This window comes from Plecotus auritus (assembly GCF_963455305.1).
Source record: "Plecotus auritus genome assembly, chromosome: 9".
Lineage (NCBI taxonomy): Eukaryota > Metazoa > Chordata > Mammalia > Chiroptera > Vespertilionidae > Plecotus > Plecotus auritus.
This window is the reverse complement of record NC_137783.1, coordinates 150,406,952-150,427,390: the sequence shown is the minus strand read 5'-3', so window position 1 is coordinate 150,427,390 and position 20,439 is coordinate 150,406,952. Positions and strand designations below refer to the sequence as shown.

Below are 20,439 nucleotides of genomic sequence, written 5' to 3'. Positions count from 1 at the left end.
CCAACGCTTTCTCGCGCTTGCGCATTCATGCCATCAGATTTTCCTTTTCCGGGTCCCAACTGGGCCTGTCGGGCGCATGCGCCACTGCAGGCTGGCTGCTCGCGGCACCTTCTTCCGGCCTCCCCCTTGGGCCGGCGCCTGCAGGAGCGGGGCGAGTGTGGATCCCGAAGCGATTGACCTGTGACCCCGGAAGTGGACCTCAGGGTCCCGGGGCTCTCCCGGACCGGAGCCTGGGAGCCGTCGTCTGCATCTCCGGAGCACCCACCCCACGCCCACCTCTGGATGCCGCCGACGGGTGCCCGGCCCGTGCCCCGCGCTTGCTCGCCGGTTCGGCCTCTCGGAGCAGTTCTGGGTCGGGGGTGGGGGCCCAGACCCCGCCCCTGATGCGGCTCCCCCGCCGCGCCCTGGCCTGGCTCCGCTGACTGCCCCGACCGGCCCCGCCCCCTGCCCGCAACCTCGCCCCGCGGACCCTTCTTCCCTGCCGGGGGAGGCCATGGCGTGAGCGCGGCCAGCCCCGGGGCCTTCGGGCGCCAGGCGGGGCATGGGCCGGGGGCCGCCCCCATGAGGGTCCCAGGAGGGGGGCGCGCGCAGCAGTGGCGGGGCCATGGGGTCGCAGGTGTTACAGATACTGCGCCAGGGAGTGTGGGCCTCGCTCACCGGCGGTTGGTTCTTCGACCCGCACCAGAGCACCTTCTCCAACTGTTTCCACCTCTACGTCTGGATCTTCCTGCTTACCTTCCCCTTCCTGCTGTACATGGTGAGACACTGCCACCACCTACCTGTAACTCCTGCCGTCGAAAGTGAAGGCAGATGTCACCGAGGGTTGGCAGCCTGGCAGGGATTCGGAACTGCGCCCTGGGTGCTGGGGTGCGGAGAGAGGAATCTCCGCAGAGTTTGGATCTTGTGGAGAAGGAGTCAGATTCTTCCTTTGCTGGGCTGGGTGACCTTGAGCACCTCATGTAATTTCTTGAGTTAGGAGACAGGACCCCTGGCAAGGTATTTCACTAGTTTCACTGAGGGATGGCAGAGCTTCTCGTGAATTTGTGAATCCTAGCCATACTGTGGTGGTCCGGCTGTTGAGAAGGGACCTGACTTGCTCCTGCTGACATCTCCAGGTCCTGCCCCCCAGCTTGATGGTGGCCGGTGTGTACTGCCTCGTGGTGGCTGTCATCTTCACTACCATCAAGACTGTGAACTATCGGCTGCATGCCATGTTCGACCAGGGCGAGATTGTGGAGAAGCGCAACTCTACCCTGGGGGAGCAGGAGGAGGAGCCTGCCCCGGGGGACAGCAATCTGCTCAGGTGGGCGGGGCGGGGCGCTGTTGGGGATTGAAGGCTTCTTGGTGCCTGGGCCTGAGCATTGGAGGATGGAGGAGGGGCCTAGGGAACATTGGCTCCATGAGTGGTCAGTACTGGTTCTGTGGTTGGCCCTGGAATTGTGAAGGAGTGCTTGAGAAGTGATGGGGATGGCAGAGGAAGTGCTATGTAAAGAGTAGGTTAGCTCATAGCTAATGCTCTTTTCCACTTTCAGGGACCCTGGAGTGGAGATGACGGTGTTTCGGAAAGTGAGTTCCACCCCCCCAGTACGTTGTAGCTCCCAGCATTCCGTGTTTGGCTTCAACCAGGTCTCGGTGAGTGATCCCAGCCTTCAGCCTCTCCTACTCCTCTCCTGGGAGCCCTCCCCACCATGGGTATGTCCTGGGCTTCCTTCCTGTCCTGTTTGCTCCTTCACATCTTTTTCCATCTGCTCAGGAGTTGCTTCCCCGGATGGAGGACTCTGGGCCCCTCAGAGGTAGGTGGCTGCTGCTCAGGGCTGAAGGTGGTGGTGTGGAACGGGATGGCAGGCAGCTGCCCTGGGGTCCTGCTGATGCCTTTGGGGCCACGGTTGCAGACATCAAGGAGCTGGTGCGGGAGCAGGGCAGCAACAACGTGATCGTGACCTCAGCCGATCGAGAGATGCTAAAGTTAAGCTCACAGGAGAAACTGAGTGAGTGGGCTTGGTGTGGCAGGGGCTTGGGGGAAGACTGTCTTGTCTTAGAGTCACCCCAACTTTGCTTCCCTGGTGCTTTCTTTGTTCTGGATGGGGCCTCCTCAGGGTCCTACCCCTGCTGGGCTCTCAGAGAAAGATCCCTTAGCCACCAGTTCCTTTTGCAGTATGTCCTTCACTCACCTTCTGCCTTCCTTTCTTTGACAGTTGGAGACCTTCCCCAGACGCCCTTGGGGGCTGCCCCAGACCCCTCTCTCCCCAGTACAGATTCTTCGGAACGCTCTCCCCTGGCTGGAGATGGAGCCCCCTGGAGTGGGAGCAGTGTTGCTGACACTCCTATGAGCCCCCTACTGAAGGGGAGCCTCAGCCAGGAGCTGAGCAAGAGCTTCCTGACGCTGTCTCGGCCTGACCGGGCCCTGGTGAGGACCAGCAGTCGACGAGAACAACGCCGGGGAGTGGGTGGCTACCAGCCCCTGGACCGGCGGGGCTCAGGGGAGCCCATGACCCAGAAAGCTGGCTCCTCAGATTCCTGCTTTAGTGGCACCGACAGGGAGACATTGAGCAGCTTTAAGAGTGAGAAGACCAACTCAACCCACCTGGACAGCCCCCCTGGTGGGCAAGCCCCTGAGGGCAGCGACACAGACCCACCCTCTGAAGCTGAGCTGCCAGCCTCACCAGATGCTGGAGTCCCCTCAGATGACACACTGCGTTCTTTTGACACAGTCATAGGAGCAGGGACACCACCGGGGCCAGCTGAGCCACTCCTGGTTGTGCGGCCCAAAGACTTGGCCCTGCTTCGGCCTAGCAAACGGCGGCCGCCTGTGCGAAGACACTCCCCACCTGGCCATGCCCCTCGGAGGTCCCTGCTGGAAGGTGGGGGCTTCTTTGAAGATGAAGACACCAGCGAGGGCAGTGAACTGAGCCCGGCCTCCAGTCTCAGATCTCAGCGCCGCTATAGTACCGACAGCTCCTCTTCTTCCTGCTATTCCCCGGAGAGCTCCCGGGGCGCGGCAGGGGGTCCTCGGAAGCGACGGGCCCCTCATGGGGCTGAGGAAGGGACTGCTGTGCCCCCTAAGCGGCCCTATGGGACCCAGCGGACGCCTAGTACTGCCAGCGCCAAAACACATGCCCGTGTGCTGAGCATGGATGGGGCGGGGGGTGATGTCTTGAGGGCCCCCCTGGCTGGCTCCAAGGCTGAGCTAGAGGCCCAGGCAGGGGTAGAGCTGGCTGCTGGGGAGCCCACTGTGCTGGCTGCTGAGGCCCACCGGGGACCTGCTGCCAACCAACCTGGTTGGCGGGGGGAGCTGCAGGAGGAAGGTGCTGTGGGCGGAGGTAAGTGCCAGCTCCAGGGCTGGGCGGGTGGTGAGCTAGCTAGAGGCTTGGGTTCGGGCAAGGGGCAGGCTGGAGTGGGCCTGGTCAGTCAGCTCAGCCTGGCTCAGGCAGCAGATGGATGTGAACTCAGCGCTTGAGTGACATTGTCTGCCAAGCCCCTCAGGTAAGCAGGGCTGCAGCCATGAGGAGACAGGCAGAGACCTCGGGCACCTTGCCCTCGGTGCTGCGGTTCGTACCTGCAACCTCTGCCCCTGAGGACTCCCAGCGTCACATCCGTCTTCCTGGGCCACCAGTGGGGCAGGGCAGATCATACTGTCCTTATTTTCAGATGGGGAAACTGGCATGAGCGGTTGGTGACCTCACTGGGGCCTAGAGCCAGGGCATGGTTGGACTAGGCCTGACCTTATCTCCAGCAGGAGTGCCTGCACCCCCCACCCGCCCCGATCTGTCTAAGCTACTGTCACTTATGCTCGGGGGTCTCTCTCTGGGCAGCAGCTGAGGAGACGGGAAAGCGGGACCACTCGAGCAACGTGAGGCGGACCCAGGCGATCCGGAGGCGCCACAACGCAGGCAGTAACCCCACTCCTCCAGCCTCGGTCATGGGCTCACCCCCGAGGTGAGTACCTGCCACCGGTCGGAGGGCGGTGGGGCCGGGGACCATCTGGCTCTAGGTGGTGCTGACCCACGGCTGACCCTCTCCAGCAGCCTGCACGAGGCTCAGCGGGGCCGGGCTTCCTCCCACTCCCGGGCCCTGACGCTGCCCTCTGCCCTGCACTTCGCTTCCTCGTTGCTGCTCACTCGGGCTGGCGCCAACGTGCACGAGGCCTGCACCTTTGATGACACCTCGGAGGGGGCTGTGCACTACTTTTACGACGAGAGCGGTGAGCCCCTCCCTGCGGCCTGAGAACCCTGTAGGCCCAGCCTCCAGCCAGCCCAGGGCCCCCGCTTTCTCCTGCTGAGGGTCTGGTCAGCCCAGCAGCAGTGCTCGCCGTCAGGCACATCCTGACCTCTGGCCCTCTGCTGAGCGCCTCACCTGCATCGCCACCTGCAGCCTCTCTGAGGTGTGCATGGTCTCATGCCCGCTCTGCTGATGAGGAAACTGAGGCGCAGCCTGAAGTCAGAGGCTAAGTCAGTGGTAGAATGGAATCCACACCCGGGTGCCTGAGTGCAGGGCCCAGGCTCTTGACCAGCAGGCCCTCCCTCCTCCTGCTCTTGTCCTCAGGGGCTGGGTAAAGGGACATAGCACAGAGTTCTCTCGAAGGCCTTGGTGCCCACGTGGGTCGGGCCTTGGTGCTCCTATCTCTGACATGTTGCCAAATGCCCCACACCCCTGCTCCAGGCGTGCGGCGTTCCTACACCTTCGGGCTGGCTGGAGGCGGCTACGAAAACCCCGTAGGGCAGCAGGGGGATCAGGCAGCCAATGGGACCTGGTGAGTCCCCCAAGTGTGAGCTCTCCTGGGCCCGCAGCTGGGCTGCCCTTTCTGGGAAGTTTTCTCTCCAAGGCTGAACTGGAGGCCCAGGTGGGGGGTGGGGGTGGCTCTGCGTGTCTCCCCATGTCTCCGTTCACTGGGTTGGGAAGGGGCAGTTCAGAACCTCTAGGTGGGGGCAGTGAAGGGCAGGCCTACAAGGATCTCTTGGGTCCCTGACTCCGTGATACTTCTAATCAGGAGGCTTCCAGGGTCTTCCAGGAACCCAGGGCTACCTGCCCCCCTGGAACCCCCTATTCTGTTCTTTTTCTGATCTGAGCAGCCCCTCCAGTTATGGCCTGGGGTTGGCCTCAACCCCGCCCGGTGCCAACGGCCCTGACCCACATGGCTGTGGTTTCCACAGGGACCGCCACTCACATTCCTCCAGCTTCCACTCGGCTGATGTCCCTGAGGTGGCTGGGGGCCTGAACCTGCTGCAGCCGAGGCCCGTGGTTCTGCAGGGCATGCAGGTGCGCCGAGTGCCCCTGGAGATCCCGGAGGTGAGGAGCTATCAGGATCGGGCAAGGACCTGTAGGAGGGGGCAGTGGGGTGGGGGAGACCACCAAGCCCTCCCCCAGCTGCCAGGAGGGACAGCCGGCTGAGTGAGGGTTCCAGGGGCCTTGAGGCGTCTGTTCTGGCCTTTGATGGCTGGCACAGGATTTGCCTAGATCTGAGTGGTTCAGGGAGCTGCTTATTCAGCAAATGCAGCTGGAGTATCTTCTTTGTGTGTGTGTGTGTGTGTGTGTGTGTGTGTGTGTGTGTGTGTACTTACTGATTTCAGAGAGGAAAGGAGAGAGGGAGAGAGAGAAACACCAATGATAAGAGAGAATCATTGATGGGCTGCCTCCTACATGCCCCACACTGGGATTGAGCCCACAACCCAGGCATATGCTCCGACCAGGAATCAAACCGTGACCTCCTGGTTCATAGGTTGATGCTCAACCACTGTGCCACGCCGGCTGGGCATGGCGTATCTTCTTGATCGTGGAGGGACCCATAGTCAGTGGAGATGATGGGTGTTGGCAGTGACACCTACAGAAGGGGCAGTTTAACTTACTTACTAGACCGTAACTGCTGCTCCCTGCCTGGGCACCTGACACGTGGGCTAGCTTGGGGACACTTCCTGCTTGTCATCTCAGCAGTGACAGTGCTCTCTTTTACTCCTAGAAGTGTCCTGATTAGGACAGTAATTTTCAGGGTCAGCCAGTACTGGAAGTACTAAGCATGCGTGGAACAGATTCAGAGTTTAAAGAGTAGTGATAAAAGGAGCACCCAGGCCTCTAACACCCAGGCGCACAGGTAGACCATGGGCATCACGCAGAAGCCCCAGGTGCCTCTACCTGATGCACATATTCTCCTTAACTTTCACGTGTGGTAGCAGCGTTGTCCTTGCACAGCCGACAGTCACCTCCAAAGGCGGGCGTGTGTTTCTGGCTCTCCGTTATATCCCCGGGGCCCAGCACGGAGCCAGGCCCAAGGTTGTGCCCTATAAGTACTTGTTGAATGAAGAACACAAGTCAGAGAGGCTATAGCAGTGACGTTGGCACCAGGTCTGTCCGAGGCCGGTGTTCTGTGTGCGCCAGGGTGGGCTAGTCAAAGTGACCTCGATGGCTCTGTCTGGGAGATGAGTAGCATTTACACTGAGTCCTGAAGGACAAGGTGAATTTCATTGAGCCCAGGAAGAGGCAGGAGATGCTGCCCGAGTGGAGAAGACAGACGGATACAGGAGCTAGTCCCGGGCAGGCAGTGAGCCGTGTCCTGGGAACCTGGAGCAATGAGGAGGCCCTTGCAATGGAGAGTCAGGGCAGGCCACGGGGCTGCTAGAAGGTGGGGACTTTCTGTGCTGGAGGAAATGGTCAACCAGTACAGTGTGCCCAGTGGGAGGTGGAGGGGTGGAGGGGGGATGGACCCTGTAGAGGGCGAGGGGCTGATGGCCGCGGCTGTGGGGACTGCAGTTTGACCTGCTGGACCAGGACTCCCTGCACGAATCCCAGGAGCAGACACTGATGGAGGAGGCGCCGCCCCGAGCCCAGCACAGCTATAAGTACTGGCTCTTTCCTGGCCACTGGACGTCTGTGCGCTACGAGCGTCTCGCCCTGCTGGCCCTGCTGGACCGGTGAGTGCCCGCCGGTTAGCCCCCAGTCTCTTCCAGACCTTGTACATGTGGGGGCTGTCATGGCATCAGAGAACCTGACCGCTGGGGGTCACTGAGGGTGCACCGAAGACGAGTCTGCAGTGGGGTTTCTTTAGGTCCCCCTGGGGCACAAAGGGGTGGCCAAGTGGGTAATACTCTCCCTCCCAAAGCTCTGCTCAAAACAAACTGTCCCTTTTTAGTCTATTATTTTATTTGTTTCTGTAGTATATTTGGGTAAATTGAGTCCTGTTGCCTAAAAAAGCTGACGAACTATTTGTCACCCCATTTCTCAGGGGAAACAGGCCCAGAAAGTCAGGTGACTTTTGTTGTCTGTGTGGACAGTTTCGGCCTAGGACCCACGTCCTGGCTTCCCGTGTTCTGGGTTTCCCAAGGCTCTGTGACCGTGTGTGCTGAGCACTGCCTGTGTGCATGTGTGGCATGCCTTAGCTGGAGATGGGCAGGTCCCACGAGTGGTGGCACCTGGAGCCCTCCGTCTCTAGACGGGGCACAGATTGGGACACAAGGTGGCTTCCCGGAGCAGGTGCAACCTGGCCACGCCCCTGAGAGGTCAGAGGTCAGAGGATGAGGACTGGCATGGGCACAGGCCCAGACAGGGGCCTTTGTGGTCAGGTTCTGCGCCCCCTGCCCTTGTTGCCCCGTTCGTGGTGAGGAGGTTGTGTGACCTGACCCGCTGTCTCTCTAGGACTCGGGGGCTGCTGGAGAACATCCTTGGTGTCGGCCTGAGCAGCCTGGTCGCCTTCCTAGGCTACCTGTTGCTGCTCAAGGGCTTCTTCACCGACATCTGGGTCTTCCAGTTCTGCCTGGTCATCGCCTCCTGCCAGTACTCCCTGCTGAAGGTCAGGCCTGGCTCCTTTCCCCACCTCTTCCCAGGCACCTCCTTCCCATGACCTGGCTTGAGGGAGGTGAGCTAGCTAGAAGGCAAGATGCCTAAATCCCCCATAGCCAGCCCCCATCTTACAAATGGGAGAACCGGGGCTCAGTACAGTTTAGGGTCCTTCCCTGGTCACTCGTAACAGCCCAGTGGTAGAACTCAGCGGCTCCTGGGGCCTCTGTTTCCCCAAGGGTGCTGGCTCTCGATGCAATGTAGCTCCCATCTCTTCCAGAGTGTCCAGCCTGATGCGGCATCGCCCATGCACGTGAGTCCTGGAGGATCAGCCCCTGTGCCAGGAGGCTGGTCCTGGGCGGGGCTGAGACCAGGTGGGGAGGGTTCGGCTAGCCCCAGATCCTCCGTCCCTCTGCCCCTCCCCTGCCAGGCTTTCTGTCTTTGGTCCAGGGCCAGGCCTGGGGCGCCTGAGTGTGCATGTACGTGCATGATGTGTGCACATGCGTGCAGGGTGGTCAGTGGGGGAGGCCCAGCTCCTCACAGGCCCACTTCCCAGGGCCACAACTGGGTGATCGCATACAGCCGGCCCGTCTACTTCTGCATCTGCTGCCTGCTCATCTGGCTGCTGGACGCCCTAGGCTCGGCTCAGCCCTTCCCGCCCGTCTCCCTCTACGGCCTCACGCTCTTCTCCGCCTCCTTTTTCTTCTGTGCCCGTGACGTGGCCACTGGTGAGACTGGGCAGGGCTGCAGTGGCCCAGGGAGCAAAGCCTCAAGGTGGGCCTAGGGCCAGCCTGCAGGCTGACCGGGTCCTCACTTGCCCTCCTACCAGTGTTTACCTTGTGCTTCCCATTCGTCTTTCTCCTGGGCCTCCTGCCCCAAGTCAACACCTGCCTCATGTACCTGCTGGAGCAGATAGATATGCACGGCTTTGGGGGCACAGGTATGGTGCCCACAGGTGGCTTGGAGGTTAGGGGGCAGGGTGGGGCCCAGGCGGGCACCATGGATTCGAAGAGCCTGTTTGTTCTCCTCCCTTCCCCTCCCCTTTCCTCCCCAGGCAAGTGGTTTAAACCCCAAAATGCCAGAAGCTCTGGAGGCCTCTCAGGGCTGGGGGAACAGAAAAGGGGCTAGGGATGGAGCCCCAGGGAGGTTAGCCTCTGGGAGTTGAGGGGCAGCGGGGCGAGGGTGAGGTGGGGTGCCAGCAGGTAGGAGTAGGGCTTTAGCTGCTGTTTCTTACCTCGCAGCCGCCACCAGCCCACTCACTGCAGTCTTCAGCCTCTCCCGCAGCCTGCTGGCGGCTGCCCTGCTCTACGGCTTCTGCCTTGGGGCCATCAAGGTAGCGATGACTGTGGGGTGGAGGGCATGCTGAGGCCCAGGGTGGTGTCTGGACAGGGCTGTGTATTGGGCTTAGCTCAGCAATGGCTTCTCCCGTGGGGGGTGGCATCCCCTCCTCCCACCTCACCTCCTCTCCCTGCCCCTGACCAGCATGCGTTCTCTCCCCAGACTCCTTGGCCAGAGCAGCACGTCCCAGTCCTCTTCTCGGTCTTCTGTGGCCTCCTGGTGGCACTGTCCTACCACCTGAGCCGACAGAGCAGTGACCCCACCGTGCTCTGGTGGGTGCCCGCATGTGCCAGTCTGTGTGCACACACGTGTGTTTGTATGTGTGTCTTTGCATGGCAAGGGTTGGGGGGCGGTCTGTGGGTCTGTGCATGTGCCTGTCACCTACTGACCTTGGGGCCTGTGGGAGGAGGGGGCTCTCTCCAGACCTGGGTACCTGATTCTTCTCACCCCCCAGGTCTCTGATCCGAAGCAAGCTCTTCCCTGAGCTGGAGGAGCGGAGCTTGGAGACAGCCCGGGCCGAGCCCCCAGACCCACTGCCAGACAAGATGCGCCAGTCCGTGGTGAGGGGCCCGAGTGTGGGGCTCTAATATTGGGGTAGGGGGCTGAGAGAGGGTGTGGTCAGCCACCGGGTGACGGGCACCCAAGCCGGTTTCTCCTGGCCCTGCAGCGCGAGGTCCTGCACTCTGACCTAGTGATGTGTGTGGTGATCGCCGTGCTCACCTTTGCCATCAGCGCCAGCACCGTCTTCATTGCCCTGAAGGTTTGTGTGGCAAGGCCACCCCCTCCCCCTGGCTTCTTGCAGGAGCCCACTTGACCTGAGGGCCCTGAGCAGCCGTGGCCTCACGTCCCCTCGGCCCCTGCCCAGCCTGTGCCCAGGGCCCCCTGTGGCCCCTCGCCTCACTCCCCTTGGCTGAGCCTCTGGCCTCTCCCTCTTGCAGTCAGTGCTGGGGTTCGTGCTGTACGCACTGGCTGGGGCCGTGGGCTTCTTCACACATTACCTGCTGCCACAACTCCGCAAACAGCTGCCCTGGTTCTGCCTGTCCCAGCCTGTGCTGAAGCCGCAGGAGTACAGCCAGTACGAAGTGCGCGGTGAGTGCCCGCCTTTGTGCTGGGACCCTCCACCCCAGCCCACCTGCCCTGACTTCCTGGCTGATCCCAGTGTGGTCCTCTCGGCTTAGAGTGCCAGCAGGGGGCAGCCTCCTCCTGGGCTGCCCGTCTGCTTCACGGCCCTCGGTGCCCTCTCCTGCCGCTTGGCCCCTGCTGTGCCCTCCCCTGCCTGCTCTGCCCTCTTCTGCTCACCCTGTTCTCCAAGGAGATGGGAGAAGTCCAGGGCCTTAAAGAGATCTCTTGTCTGAGAATCACCAGCTGGTTACCAGTGGACTAAATCTGCCTGGTGCACGTTTTCACTTGGGCGGGGCAAACTCACTGGAGCCTGTATGTAAACGTCTGGATTTGTTATACAAAGGTCCACGTGCCTTGTTTTTATAAAACGGTGGAAGGTTTAGCCCTTGGGCCAGCATGTCCATGTGGCTATAATTAGCTCGAGCCAAGTGGCAGTGGCCCCTTCAGAAGGGCCCTAGAGCTCAGGGTCACTGTGCACTTGGCCTCACCCGCCTGCCTTGGCTGCAGTAGGCGTCTGGGAAGCCCTTGTCAGGTTAGAGCCTCCCCTCAGCCCCTGAATGCGCCCTGCCCAGGCCTCCTCACTTCTATTTGTGCCCAAGGTCACCCGCCTCCCCCACTCAGAGTCTCTAGGGACCCGGAACACAACCTCCTACGGTCTGCCCTCCCTCCAGGTTTCCTCCGAGGCACACCTGTCCTGGCTCTGCAGCGGGAGGGACGGGTGGAGGGCCAGGTGCTGACAATGGCGCCTCGTGTTGCAGGCGCTGCCCAGGTGATGTGGTTTGAGAAGCTGTACGCCGGCCTGCAGTGTGTGGAGAAGTACCTCCTTTACCCCGCCGTGGTGCTCAACGCCCTCACGGTGGACGCCCACACGGTGGTCAGCCACCCGGACAAGTTCTGCCTCTAGTGAGGACCGCTCCCATCCCACCACCTGCATTCCCACGTGATGCACGGAAACTGAAGCCCGGAGAGGAAATGAGACCCGCTCAGTGCCCAGCAAGCTAAAGGAGGACCCAGCTCCTCACTCGCTGTCCGTTGAGCATTTGCCTCTAGGAAAGCAGTGTGTCTCCCACATAGGTCTAAAGAGGGTGACCCTAAGAGGGCAGAGACTAAGTGTCATTGGCCCAAAAGAGCAGGGCCAGCCCAGCAGAGCCCAGGCAGCACAGCCACTGTCCCCTGAGGCCCCCCCTGCCCCCCGCCAGGCAACTAATACAATGCCTGCCCCTCACTCAGCTGCCGGGCGCTGCTGATGACCGTGGCTGGGCTGAAGTTGCTGCGCTCTGCCTTCTGCTGTCCACCCCAGCAGTACCTGACCCTGGCCTTCACAGTCCTGCTCTTCCACTTTGACTACCCGCGCCTCTCCCAGGGCTTTCTGCTCGACTACTTCCTCATGTCCCTGCTCTGCAGCAAGGTGAGCCAGTGGCTGCATTGCGGGATCTGGGCTGTGCGGCCGGAGCAGAACTCTTCTGCCTCAGTGCGGGGTTGGGCGGCTGACTCCCCAGGGGCCTGCGCCCCTCTAGCTGCCCCTCTAGCTGCTGTCCCACATCAGCCCCGCTGTGGGCCTTCCCAGCAGCTTCTTGAGGGGCAGAGAGGAAGGTATGGTCTAAAGAGGTTAAGTGACTTGCTTCAGGTCCCCAAGAGAATTGGTGGCCAACTAGGATTTGTGTTTCATATATATATATATATTGATTTTGGAGAGAAAGCGAGAGGGATAGAAAGAGAGTAGCGTCGACTGGCTGCCTCCTGCACGCCTCCCACTAGGGATCGAGCCTGCAACCTGGGCATGTGCCCTGACTGGAAGTCGAACCAAGACCTCTTGGTTCATAGGTCGATGCTCAACCACTGAGCCACACTGGCTGGGCATCACCCAGGATTTGAATCCCGGTCTTTCTCTGAATCACGATACTTGACCACCTTCCTTGTAAGCAGTAGATAGGTCTTGGCCTTGTTCTCAGGACACCGACCTCTGCCCCTTGGCCAGCAACAGTCCTGCAGCCCAGTTAAGAGCTGAGTTGCAGCCCTGACCGGTTTGGCTCAGTGGATAGAGCGTCGGCCTGCAGACTTAAGGGTCCCAGGTTCAATTCCGGTCAGGGGTTATGTTCCTTGGTTGTGGGCACATCCCCAATGGGGGGTGTGTAGGAGGCAGCTGATCGATGTTTCTGGCTCTCTATTCCTCTCCCTTCCTTTCTAAAATCAATAAAAATATATTAAAAAAAAGAAAAAAAGAATTAAAGCAACAACAACAAAAAAACCTTCTGTGCCAGCTGCAGGACTCCCAGTGGGGTTGGGCTCACAGTGAGCAAAGGACTGGTCCTGGCTCTGCCCTGGGTCCTGCAGTCGTGCCGCTGCGTAGGCCCGAGCCTCTTCTCGCTCGCTGGGCATTCTGATCTGGTTTTCTGGTCTGGCCCATGGTATGGAGAGCCAGCCTGTCTCTGAGGGCAGGGCCTGTGACTATGTCGACTTTTTTTTTTTTAATATATATATTTTATTGATTTTTTTTACAGAGAGGAAGGGAGAGGGAGAGAGTTAGAAACATCGATCAGCTGCCTCCTGCACACCCCCTACTGGGGATGTGCTCGCAACCAAGGTACATGCCCTTGACTGGAATCGAACCCGGGACCCTTCGGTCCGCAGGCCGACGCTCTATCCACTGAGCCAAACCAGTCAGGGCTATGCCTTGACTTTTGGTGCCATAGTCGAGGCCCAGCCTCATCACTGACAGAGGGATGGCCTGAGCTAGGTCTGTACCTGCTCTACGTCCTCTGAACCTCAGCTCTCCCATCTGTGAAGGGAGCCTGCAATGAAAGCTCCTCGAGTGGTTGGACGAATTAAATGCCCCTCAGCGTGGTTGCTAATGGCAACAAGTGCTTTGAGCCAGGTCCAGAGAGAAAGGGCTGGGAGTGAACTTGAGCTTGACTCCCATGTGGGCAGCCAGTGGGGTGCCCCAAGGCTCTGAGTGGGCACTGGGTAGACCCCACTCTGTGAGTGACCTCATGTCTTTGACGTTCTCCCCTCTGACCCTGCCAGCTGTGGGACCTGCTGTACAAGCTGCGCTTTGTGCTGACCTACATCGCACCCTGGCAGATCACCTGGGGCTCGGCTTTCCACGCTTTTGCCCAGCCCTTCGCCGTGCCACGTACCCGGCCTACCGCCCGCTGCCTGGGTGGGGTGTGCAGAGAGGACCATGGCTTAGGATGGGGGTGCACAGGATGGATTGGCAGGGGTTGAGACGGGGTGGAGGGAGGCGGGGCGGGTCCAATGTCCTGGCCACCTCCTTGACTCGTGCCCAGACTCGGCCATGCTGTTCGTTCAGGCCTTGCTCTCAGCGCTCTTCTCCACGCCCCTTAACCCCCTGCTGGGCAGCGCTGTCTTCATCATGTCCTATGCGCGGCCCCTGAAGTTCTGGGAGCGCGACTACAAGTGAGTCTCCAGGGAGACAGGCACCTTACTCAGAGGGACCCTGTGGGGAAGGGGCTGCTGCCTGAGACAGGGCAGGTTTCTGGGAGGGAGGCCAGCTGGGGCCCTGCAGCGGGGCTGGGTGCCTGGGCGTAGCGGGCTTCAGGTGGTTGGTCCAATGAGGGCCAAACCCAGGCCACGCCAAGGCCTCGGGCTTACACCCTGGGCTTCTTGGCTGTGTGGTCCTGGGTGAGTCCCCTCCTGCCCCTGAATCTCGGCCTCCTCCTAAGTAACGGTGCTGTCATGGCATCCGCCCAGGATGGGGGGTGGGCTCAGCGGGACGTGAGGGTGGGCCGACGGGGATTGCCATCTGAGCCGCCACCTCTGTGCCCACTGTGTTGTCGTTCTCTCCGAACAGCACTAAACGTGTGGATCATTCCAACACCCGCCTGGTCACACAGCTGGACCGGAACCCCGGTGTGTACTCAGCCACTCAGGGGGCTTTCCGACGGGTCTCCTGAGGAGGGAGCCTCGCTTACTTGTCACTTTGTCCACTTGTCTGTCTGTCCTGGGTCCCAGGCGCTGACGACAACAACCTCAACTCCATCTTCTATGAGCACTTGACACGCTCGCTGCAGCACACGCTGTGTGGGGACCTGGTGCTGGGCCGCTGGGGCAACTACGGCCCCGGCGACTGCTTCGTCCTGGCCTCCGACTACCTCAATGCCCTGGTGCACCTCATCGAGGTTGGCAATGGCCTCGTCACCTTCCAGCTGCGTGGCCTTGAGTTCCGGGGTGAGCTGCTGGGCCTGGCCTGACGCAGGATGCGCTTTCCTAGTGTGTGCAGGCTGGGTGCCAGTCCAGCTCTGCCCGGTTTTCCTGGTGACCTTGAGCAAGGCATTCTTCCTTCCTGGCTTTGCCTGTCTGAGCAGTGGGGTGGCAGGGTCTCCTTTGGCCAAGCCTGGACTTCGGGGCTGACGCGACTGAACGGGCTGCGCGGTGAAGGCTTGGGCCTGGAGCTCTGAGCTCTCCCGCCAGTGCCTGCGGGCCTGCTCCATGGCCTTGGGTTTGGCCCAGGTTGGGTGCCGCACATAACCCCTGTGGGTGAACTAGCTTCGTACCCACAGTAAGACGTACACATGGGATACCTGCTTCAGAAGCGGCCCCTAACGGTGCACAGGGCTCTACGCACAGCTCATGAACCGGAGCAAAGCCACTTCTCTTTGAGCTTCAGTCTGTCTCTAAATGAGGGGCCAGAGCCCTGTGCCCTCCACTCCCACCCCACTGTGGCCCTTGGAGTCAGGAGAAAGGAGCCTCTTTGTTAACTTACTCACACAGCATCCCCGTTGGGAGGGTGATTGGTGCCACACCTGCGCACTCACTGGGGAGAAGGTAGGCAGGGTGCCTGGTGGTCCTCTGAATGGGCACCTCTCCCCACAGGTACATACTGCCAGCAGCGTGAGGTGGAGGCCATCACAGAGGGAGTGGAGGAGGACGAGGGCTGCTGCTGCTGTGAGCCTGGCCACCTGCCACGGGTCCTGTCCTTCAATGCTGCCTTTGGGCAGCGCTGGCTGGCCTGGGAGGTGACAGCCAGCAAGTACGTCCTGGAGGGCTACAGCATCAGCGACAACAACGCAGCCTCCATGCTGCAGGTCTTCGACCTCCGCAAGATCCTCATCACCTACTATGTCAAGGTACAGCCGCGGTGCCGCCCGCGGAGGCCTGCTCCCTGGCCGGGAGGGAAGCAGAGGCCTCCTGAGTGTGTGCAGGCTGGATGAAGGCTCGCCTGGGGCAGTGGCATTGAGGGCAGGTGGGCAGCACTGACTGTGCCAGGCCAGCCCCTCCCCGCATTCCCAAGGGCTTGCTTTTTTGGTTCTTGGAGGCTGTGGTGGGCCCAGACTGTGGAGATGGTCAGTCAGGAACTGGTCTGCCTGGAGCCCAAAGTGACCTCATAGCCATCCTGCCCCTGCTCGCCCATTACGCTCCTGGTAGCCCTTCCTCTTTTGAAGGGGGCAGCCCAGCCCTCTCCAGACTGTCCAACCTCCTTCCCACATCCCCGGTGACATGGTGCTGCTTCCATTCCAGCTGCCGTGTACTGGGAGCTGATAGGGCCCCACTCGTAGCCATGGCTTCCAAAAGCTCCTCTCCATTTGCCCAAACCCTCCTCAGAAGCCAGCAGTCTCTTTTTTTTTTTTTTTTTTAAATATATTTTATTGATTTTTTACAGAGAGGAAGGGAGAGAGATAGAGAGTTTGAAACATCGATGAGAGAGAAACATCGATCAGCTGCCTCCTGCACACTCCCCACTGGGGATGTGCCCACAACCAAGGTACATGCCCTTGACCGGAATCGAACCTGGGACCCCTGAGTCCGCAGGCCGACGCTCTATCCATTGAGCCAAACTGGTTAGGGCCCAGCAGTCTCTTAAGGGGTCTGGCAGTCCCTGACTTGGGGCCCAGGATGATTTTTTTCTGAGGGGAGGTCCTGTGGCTGTCACGCTTCAGCTGCCTAAAGAGATGTGTGCGCCGGCCTCACTGGCCTGTAGGCAGCCCCACTAACAGCCTGACTTTCCCAGGCTTCTGAGATCTGGACCCCATGGCATCATGAGATTAAAGGTCCTGGGATCCCGTCACACCTCAGTCAGCCCTGCTGTGTAAATTTAGGCAGGTCTGTGGTTTGTCCAAGCCTCAGTTTCCCTCACAAATGGGGCATCTTCTGAAGCAAGCATTTGCCACAGTGCAGGACCCTCCCAGGGACGCTCTGTAAGGAGGGGTGCCTGCTGTCCGCTTTCTCCAGCTCCTCCGTGGCCCAGGGGAAAGATTTGCCCATGTGGCTTCAGGAAGCTGAGGTCGGACGTGGATGAGCGTCCCAGGACGCAGGCCCCGGCTCAGTGTCCGGGAGAAGCCCCTGTCCCCCGACTCTCTCCTGCAGCGGTGCCCGACCAGGGCTAAGGCACTGCCCCGGCACTGGCCCAGCCCTGACGCCTGCGTCTCCTCTCAGAGCATCATCTATTATGTGAGCCGCTCGCCCAAGCTGGAGGCATGGCTGAGCCATGAGGGCATCTCGGCAGCCCTGCGGCCTGTGCGGGCGCCCGGCTATGCTGACTCGGACCCCACCTTCTCCCTGAGCGTGGACGAGGACTATGATCTGCGCCTCTCCGGCCTCTCGCTGCCCTCCTTCTGCGCGGTGCACCTTGAGTGGATCCAGTACTGCGCCTCCCGGCGCAGCCAGGTCTGGCCACCACTGCCCTGGACTGCCACCTCCTCTCCCGGGGACTTCCTCTCACCCTCAGCCTCCCTTGGCCTGGGTCCCAGCCCCAACCCCAACCCAAGTTCCCTGTCCCAGGTCTGAGCTGGGCTCTGGGGATGGGGGTCCTTGTGCCACAGCCCGTGGATCAGGATTGGAACTCGCCGCTGGTCACTCTGTGTTTTGGCCTCTGTGTGCTGGGCCGCCGGGCCCTGGGGACAGCCTCTCACAGCATGTCTGCCAGGTGAGTGCCCACAGGTCCGGCGGGGCCTGTCACCCCCCTCCACCCCATCCATGTAGAGTTCCAGGCCAGAGGCCACCAGGAATCACCTCTGGTCTTCCTTCAGTGTGCCTCTCTTGTGGGCAAGGCACCCCATAGTCGTGACCTGTCTGTTCCTCACCACCCTGTGAGGGACCTGGGCAGAAACTGACCTCCTTGTCCAGATGAGGAAACTGAGGCCCAGCGTGAAGAATGGCCTCAGCTTAGAGCGCTGCACGTGGAGCCAGAGCTAAGAAACCTTGGCGCCCACCTCCTTGCTCCTTTTCCAGCCTGGAGCCCTTCCTCTACGGCCTGCACGCCCTGTTCAAGGGGGACTTCCGCATCACCTCCCCGAGAGACGAGTGGGTCTTTGCTGACATGGACCTGCTTCACCGCGTGGTGGCACCTGGCGTTCGCATGGCCCTCAAGCTTCACCAGGTGGGGAGAAGCGTGCCCAGGCAGAACGGGCAGGTGGGGGTGAAGCCCCTCAGGTCAGGGGCCCCTGACCCCAGCCCTCGTCCTCCCACAGGACCACTTCACGTCCCCAGATGAGTATGAGGAGCCAGCTGCCCTGTATGATGCCATCGCAGCCAATGAGGAGCGGCTGGTCATCTCGCATGAGGGCGACCCGGCCTGGCGCAGCGCCATCCTAAGCAACACGCCCTCGCTGCTGGCGCTGCGCCACGTCCTGGATGACGCCTCTGACGAGTACAAGATCATCATGCTCAACCGGCGCCACCTCAGCTTCCGAGTCATCAAGGTGCGGATAGCCCACCCACCCGACCCGGCCCCTGTCCTGCCGCAGCCCCCTGACCCTTGCCTGTGGCCGCCCGCAGGTGAACCGAGAGTGTGTGCGCGGCCTGTGGGCTGGGCAGCAGCAGGAGCTGGTGTTCCTGCGCAATCGCAACCCGGAGCGCGGCAGTATCCAGAACGCCAAACAGGCGCTCCGCAACATGATCAATTCCTCCTGCGACCAACCACTCGGCTACCCCATCTATGTGTCGCCCCTCACCACCTCACTGGCCGGCAGCCACCCCCAGCTGCGGGCGCTGTGGGGTGGCCCCGTCAGCCTGGGCGCCATTGCCCGCTGGCTTCTGCAAAGCTGGGAAAGGTGAGCCCTCACCGCCACCCCAGCCTGGGAGGCTGGGTTCATGGGGCAGGAAGCTGAGGCTCAGGGAGATGAAGCCACTTCCTCCAGGGTCTCGGGGAGGAAGTGCTGGAGCCAGGATGGAGCCGAGAGCTGACCCCTTCCCAGAGCTGACTTGGCTCCACCCCACCCCACCGCTGAAGGTGGCCTTTAGCCTTAAGAGCCATTGGTAATGCCTTCCTGAAAAGATCCTGTAAAGCAGATGGCAAAAATCTCTTAGAGACAGCACCCCAGGGCTCAGGAATGCTAGGAGACTTGTCCTGAACTGAGAACTTCCGTTTGTTAGGTCTCTGGCCTTTCCACCAACTTCTTCGCCTCCCCCCTCCAGGCTTCATAAGGGCTGCGGTGCCGGCTGCAATAGTGGCGGAAACGTAGACGACTCAGACTGTGGTGGAGGCGGTGGCTTGACCTCCCTCAGCAATAACCCCCCCTTGGCACACCCCACACCTGAGAACACAGCAGGTGAGCCAGTGAGGCCAGGCTGAACCAGTAAGTGAGGGGACAGCCTAGCTGAGTCTCTGCCCTCTTATCTGTCTTCCACAGGCAGTGGCGACCAACTCCTCCCACCAGGTGCTGGCTGGGGCCCGAGGCCCTCCCTTAGCAGTTCTGGTGATGGCCGTCCCCCTCCTCTGCTGCAATGGCCACCCCCTCGGCTCCCTGGACAGCCCCCCGCTTCACCTGCCCCCACTGAGGGTCCCAGGCCCTCAAGGCCCCCTGGCCCTGGTCTCCTCTATTCTGAAGGTCCCAGTGGGAAGTGGAGCTTGGGGGGTCGGAAGGGGCTAGGGGGATCCGAGGGGGAGCCAGCCTCAGGGAGCCCCAAAGGAGGCACCCCCAAATCTCAGGTAAGGATCCTGTGGGAGGGGTGGGTTCTGGGCAGCTCAGGTCTTCTTCTACCAACCTATCTCCCCTCCCCCAGGCGCCCTTAGACCTCAGCTTCAGCCTGGATATCAGCACCGATGCCTCACCCCCCAGAGCAGCCCAGGACATTCCTTGCTTGGACAGCAGTGCTCCTGAGAGTGGCACACCCACAGGGGCCCCGGGTGACTGGCCTGCCCCTTCGGAGGAGCGTGAGAGCCCAGCCGCCCAGCCCCTGCTGGACCATCAATACTGAATGCCCCACTCTTCTCTGGATCCCCGCCCGGATTCAGTAACTTGGACCATGGCCTCTGGCCCTCTCTGCTGGACCACAGGACTGAATGGTTTTGGCTTCCATCCACATCTGAACCCTGACCTCTGGTTGCCTTAGCCAGAGCACCAGAACTAAGTGGCCCAGAACTCTTACCTTGACCCCTGATCTCTCGTCCCTAGTCCAGGGCCTGGACTCCCCAAACTGAGGAAGGCAGCCTCCCAGCCAGGCCCTAAGAGCCAAACCCATGGGCTGGTCCCGCTTCAAGCCTGTGGCCAGGACTGACTTGGCCTCTGGGCCTGCACTGCCTGCAGGGGCAGCCCCTTGGCCTGGACCTGGGGCTGAAATGTGGGAAGGGTGGTTTCTTTTTCTTTTTTCTTCCGTGCTTCGGAGACACCAGAATTAATAACACTATTTTTGATTTTGGTTGGCGGTTTCTACTTCTATCTGGGAATGTTTGGGTGGAAGGCAGAGTTGGCCAGGTCAGAGTGAGTGAGCATGAAGAGGAGTATAACGGATGGGGGGTGAGAAAAGTTCAGAAGACCACGGTGGGTTCAAGTAGGCCTGGGTCCTCTTCCTTACAAGCCTATTCCCTTTTCAAGCCTGATCTAAAATCCATTTTATTTCATTTCTTCTCACCTGTATGACATTTGAAGACTTCGTTACAGTGGCTGGCTCCTATAATTATCAGCCCTGATAATTGGCCTTATGTGGCCAAGACCTTCCTCTGAACTAAATTTCTCCCGCTATAAAGAAAATGACACCTGTCTACGGTGTTTTAAGGACAAATGAGTGTGTGTAGAGCAGGACCCGGTGCTTAGCAAGTGCTCAGGCAGCAGTAGTCTGTTCCTGAGCACCTGTTTTGTGCCTGGTAGAGCCGGACACGCCCAGTTGGTCTGGGGGGGCAGGTATACTTGTTTGTGCGGCTTGGCCCGGGCCTGGAGAACTGGACAGCTTGCTGGGCTGGGCCTAGCTCTGGCCAGCGCTTCCCTCCCGAGCCAGCTCCTGGGCCAGCCCCGCCCCCGCTGCATGGCCCCGCCCCCT

At 60.7% G+C, this 20,439-nt stretch overlaps 1 protein-coding gene across 8 annotated transcripts; it reads left to right on the top strand.

The window, feature by feature from the left end:
- The first annotated feature begins 65 nt into the window (after positions 1-65).
- Positions 66-19,821, top strand: PCNX3 (pecanex 3). 8 transcript variants are annotated; one of them, XM_080642963.1, is made up of 35 exons: positions 66-757; positions 1,116-1,303; positions 1,533-1,632; positions 1,754-1,793; positions 1,893-1,988; positions 2,196-3,320; positions 3,816-3,936; positions 4,026-4,201; positions 4,660-4,750; positions 5,151-5,286; positions 6,742-6,902; positions 7,624-7,777; positions 8,045-8,077; positions 8,321-8,492; positions 8,594-8,704; positions 9,006-9,097; positions 9,265-9,374; positions 9,557-9,662; positions 9,770-9,862; positions 10,041-10,191; positions 10,983-11,127; positions 11,455-11,632; positions 13,249-13,357; positions 13,512-13,641; positions 14,036-14,094; positions 14,197-14,412; positions 15,058-15,311; positions 16,618-16,848; positions 17,004-17,107; positions 17,413-17,560; positions 17,652-17,882; positions 17,959-18,233; positions 18,598-18,731; positions 18,813-19,111; positions 19,186-19,821. In XM_080642963.1, the coding sequence occupies exons 1-35, from the start codon at positions 605-607 to the stop codon at positions 19,378-19,380; spliced, it is 6,117 nt and encodes a 2,038-aa protein (XP_080499089.1). In that variant the 5' UTR covers positions 66-604; the 3' UTR covers positions 19,381-19,821. The 8 variants fall into 8 exon arrangements, with proteins under 8 accessions (XP_080499089.1, XP_080499087.1, XP_080499088.1 ...); XM_080642961.1 differs by having other exon boundaries at positions 4,023-4,201; XM_080642962.1 differs by having other exon boundaries at positions 3,813-3,936.
- The last annotated feature ends 618 nt before the right edge of the window (positions 19,822-20,439 follow it).

What these genes read in the sequence shown, in the direction of transcription:
- PCNX3 (XM_080642958.1), top strand. Translation starts at nt 605, where the DNA reads ATGGGGTCGCAGGTGTTACAGATACTGCGCCAGGGAGTGTGGGCCTCG. An exon ending in CACACCTGAGAACACAGCAG is followed by an intron (nt 18,732 to 18,812) that starts GTGAGCCAGTGA and finishes TGTCTTCCACAG; the next exon opens with GCAGTGGCGACCAACTCCTC. An exon ending in GAGGCACCCCCAAATCTCAG is followed by an intron (nt 19,112 to 19,185) that starts GTAAGGATCCTG and finishes CCCCTCCCCCAG; the next exon opens with GCGCCCTTAGACCTCAGCTT.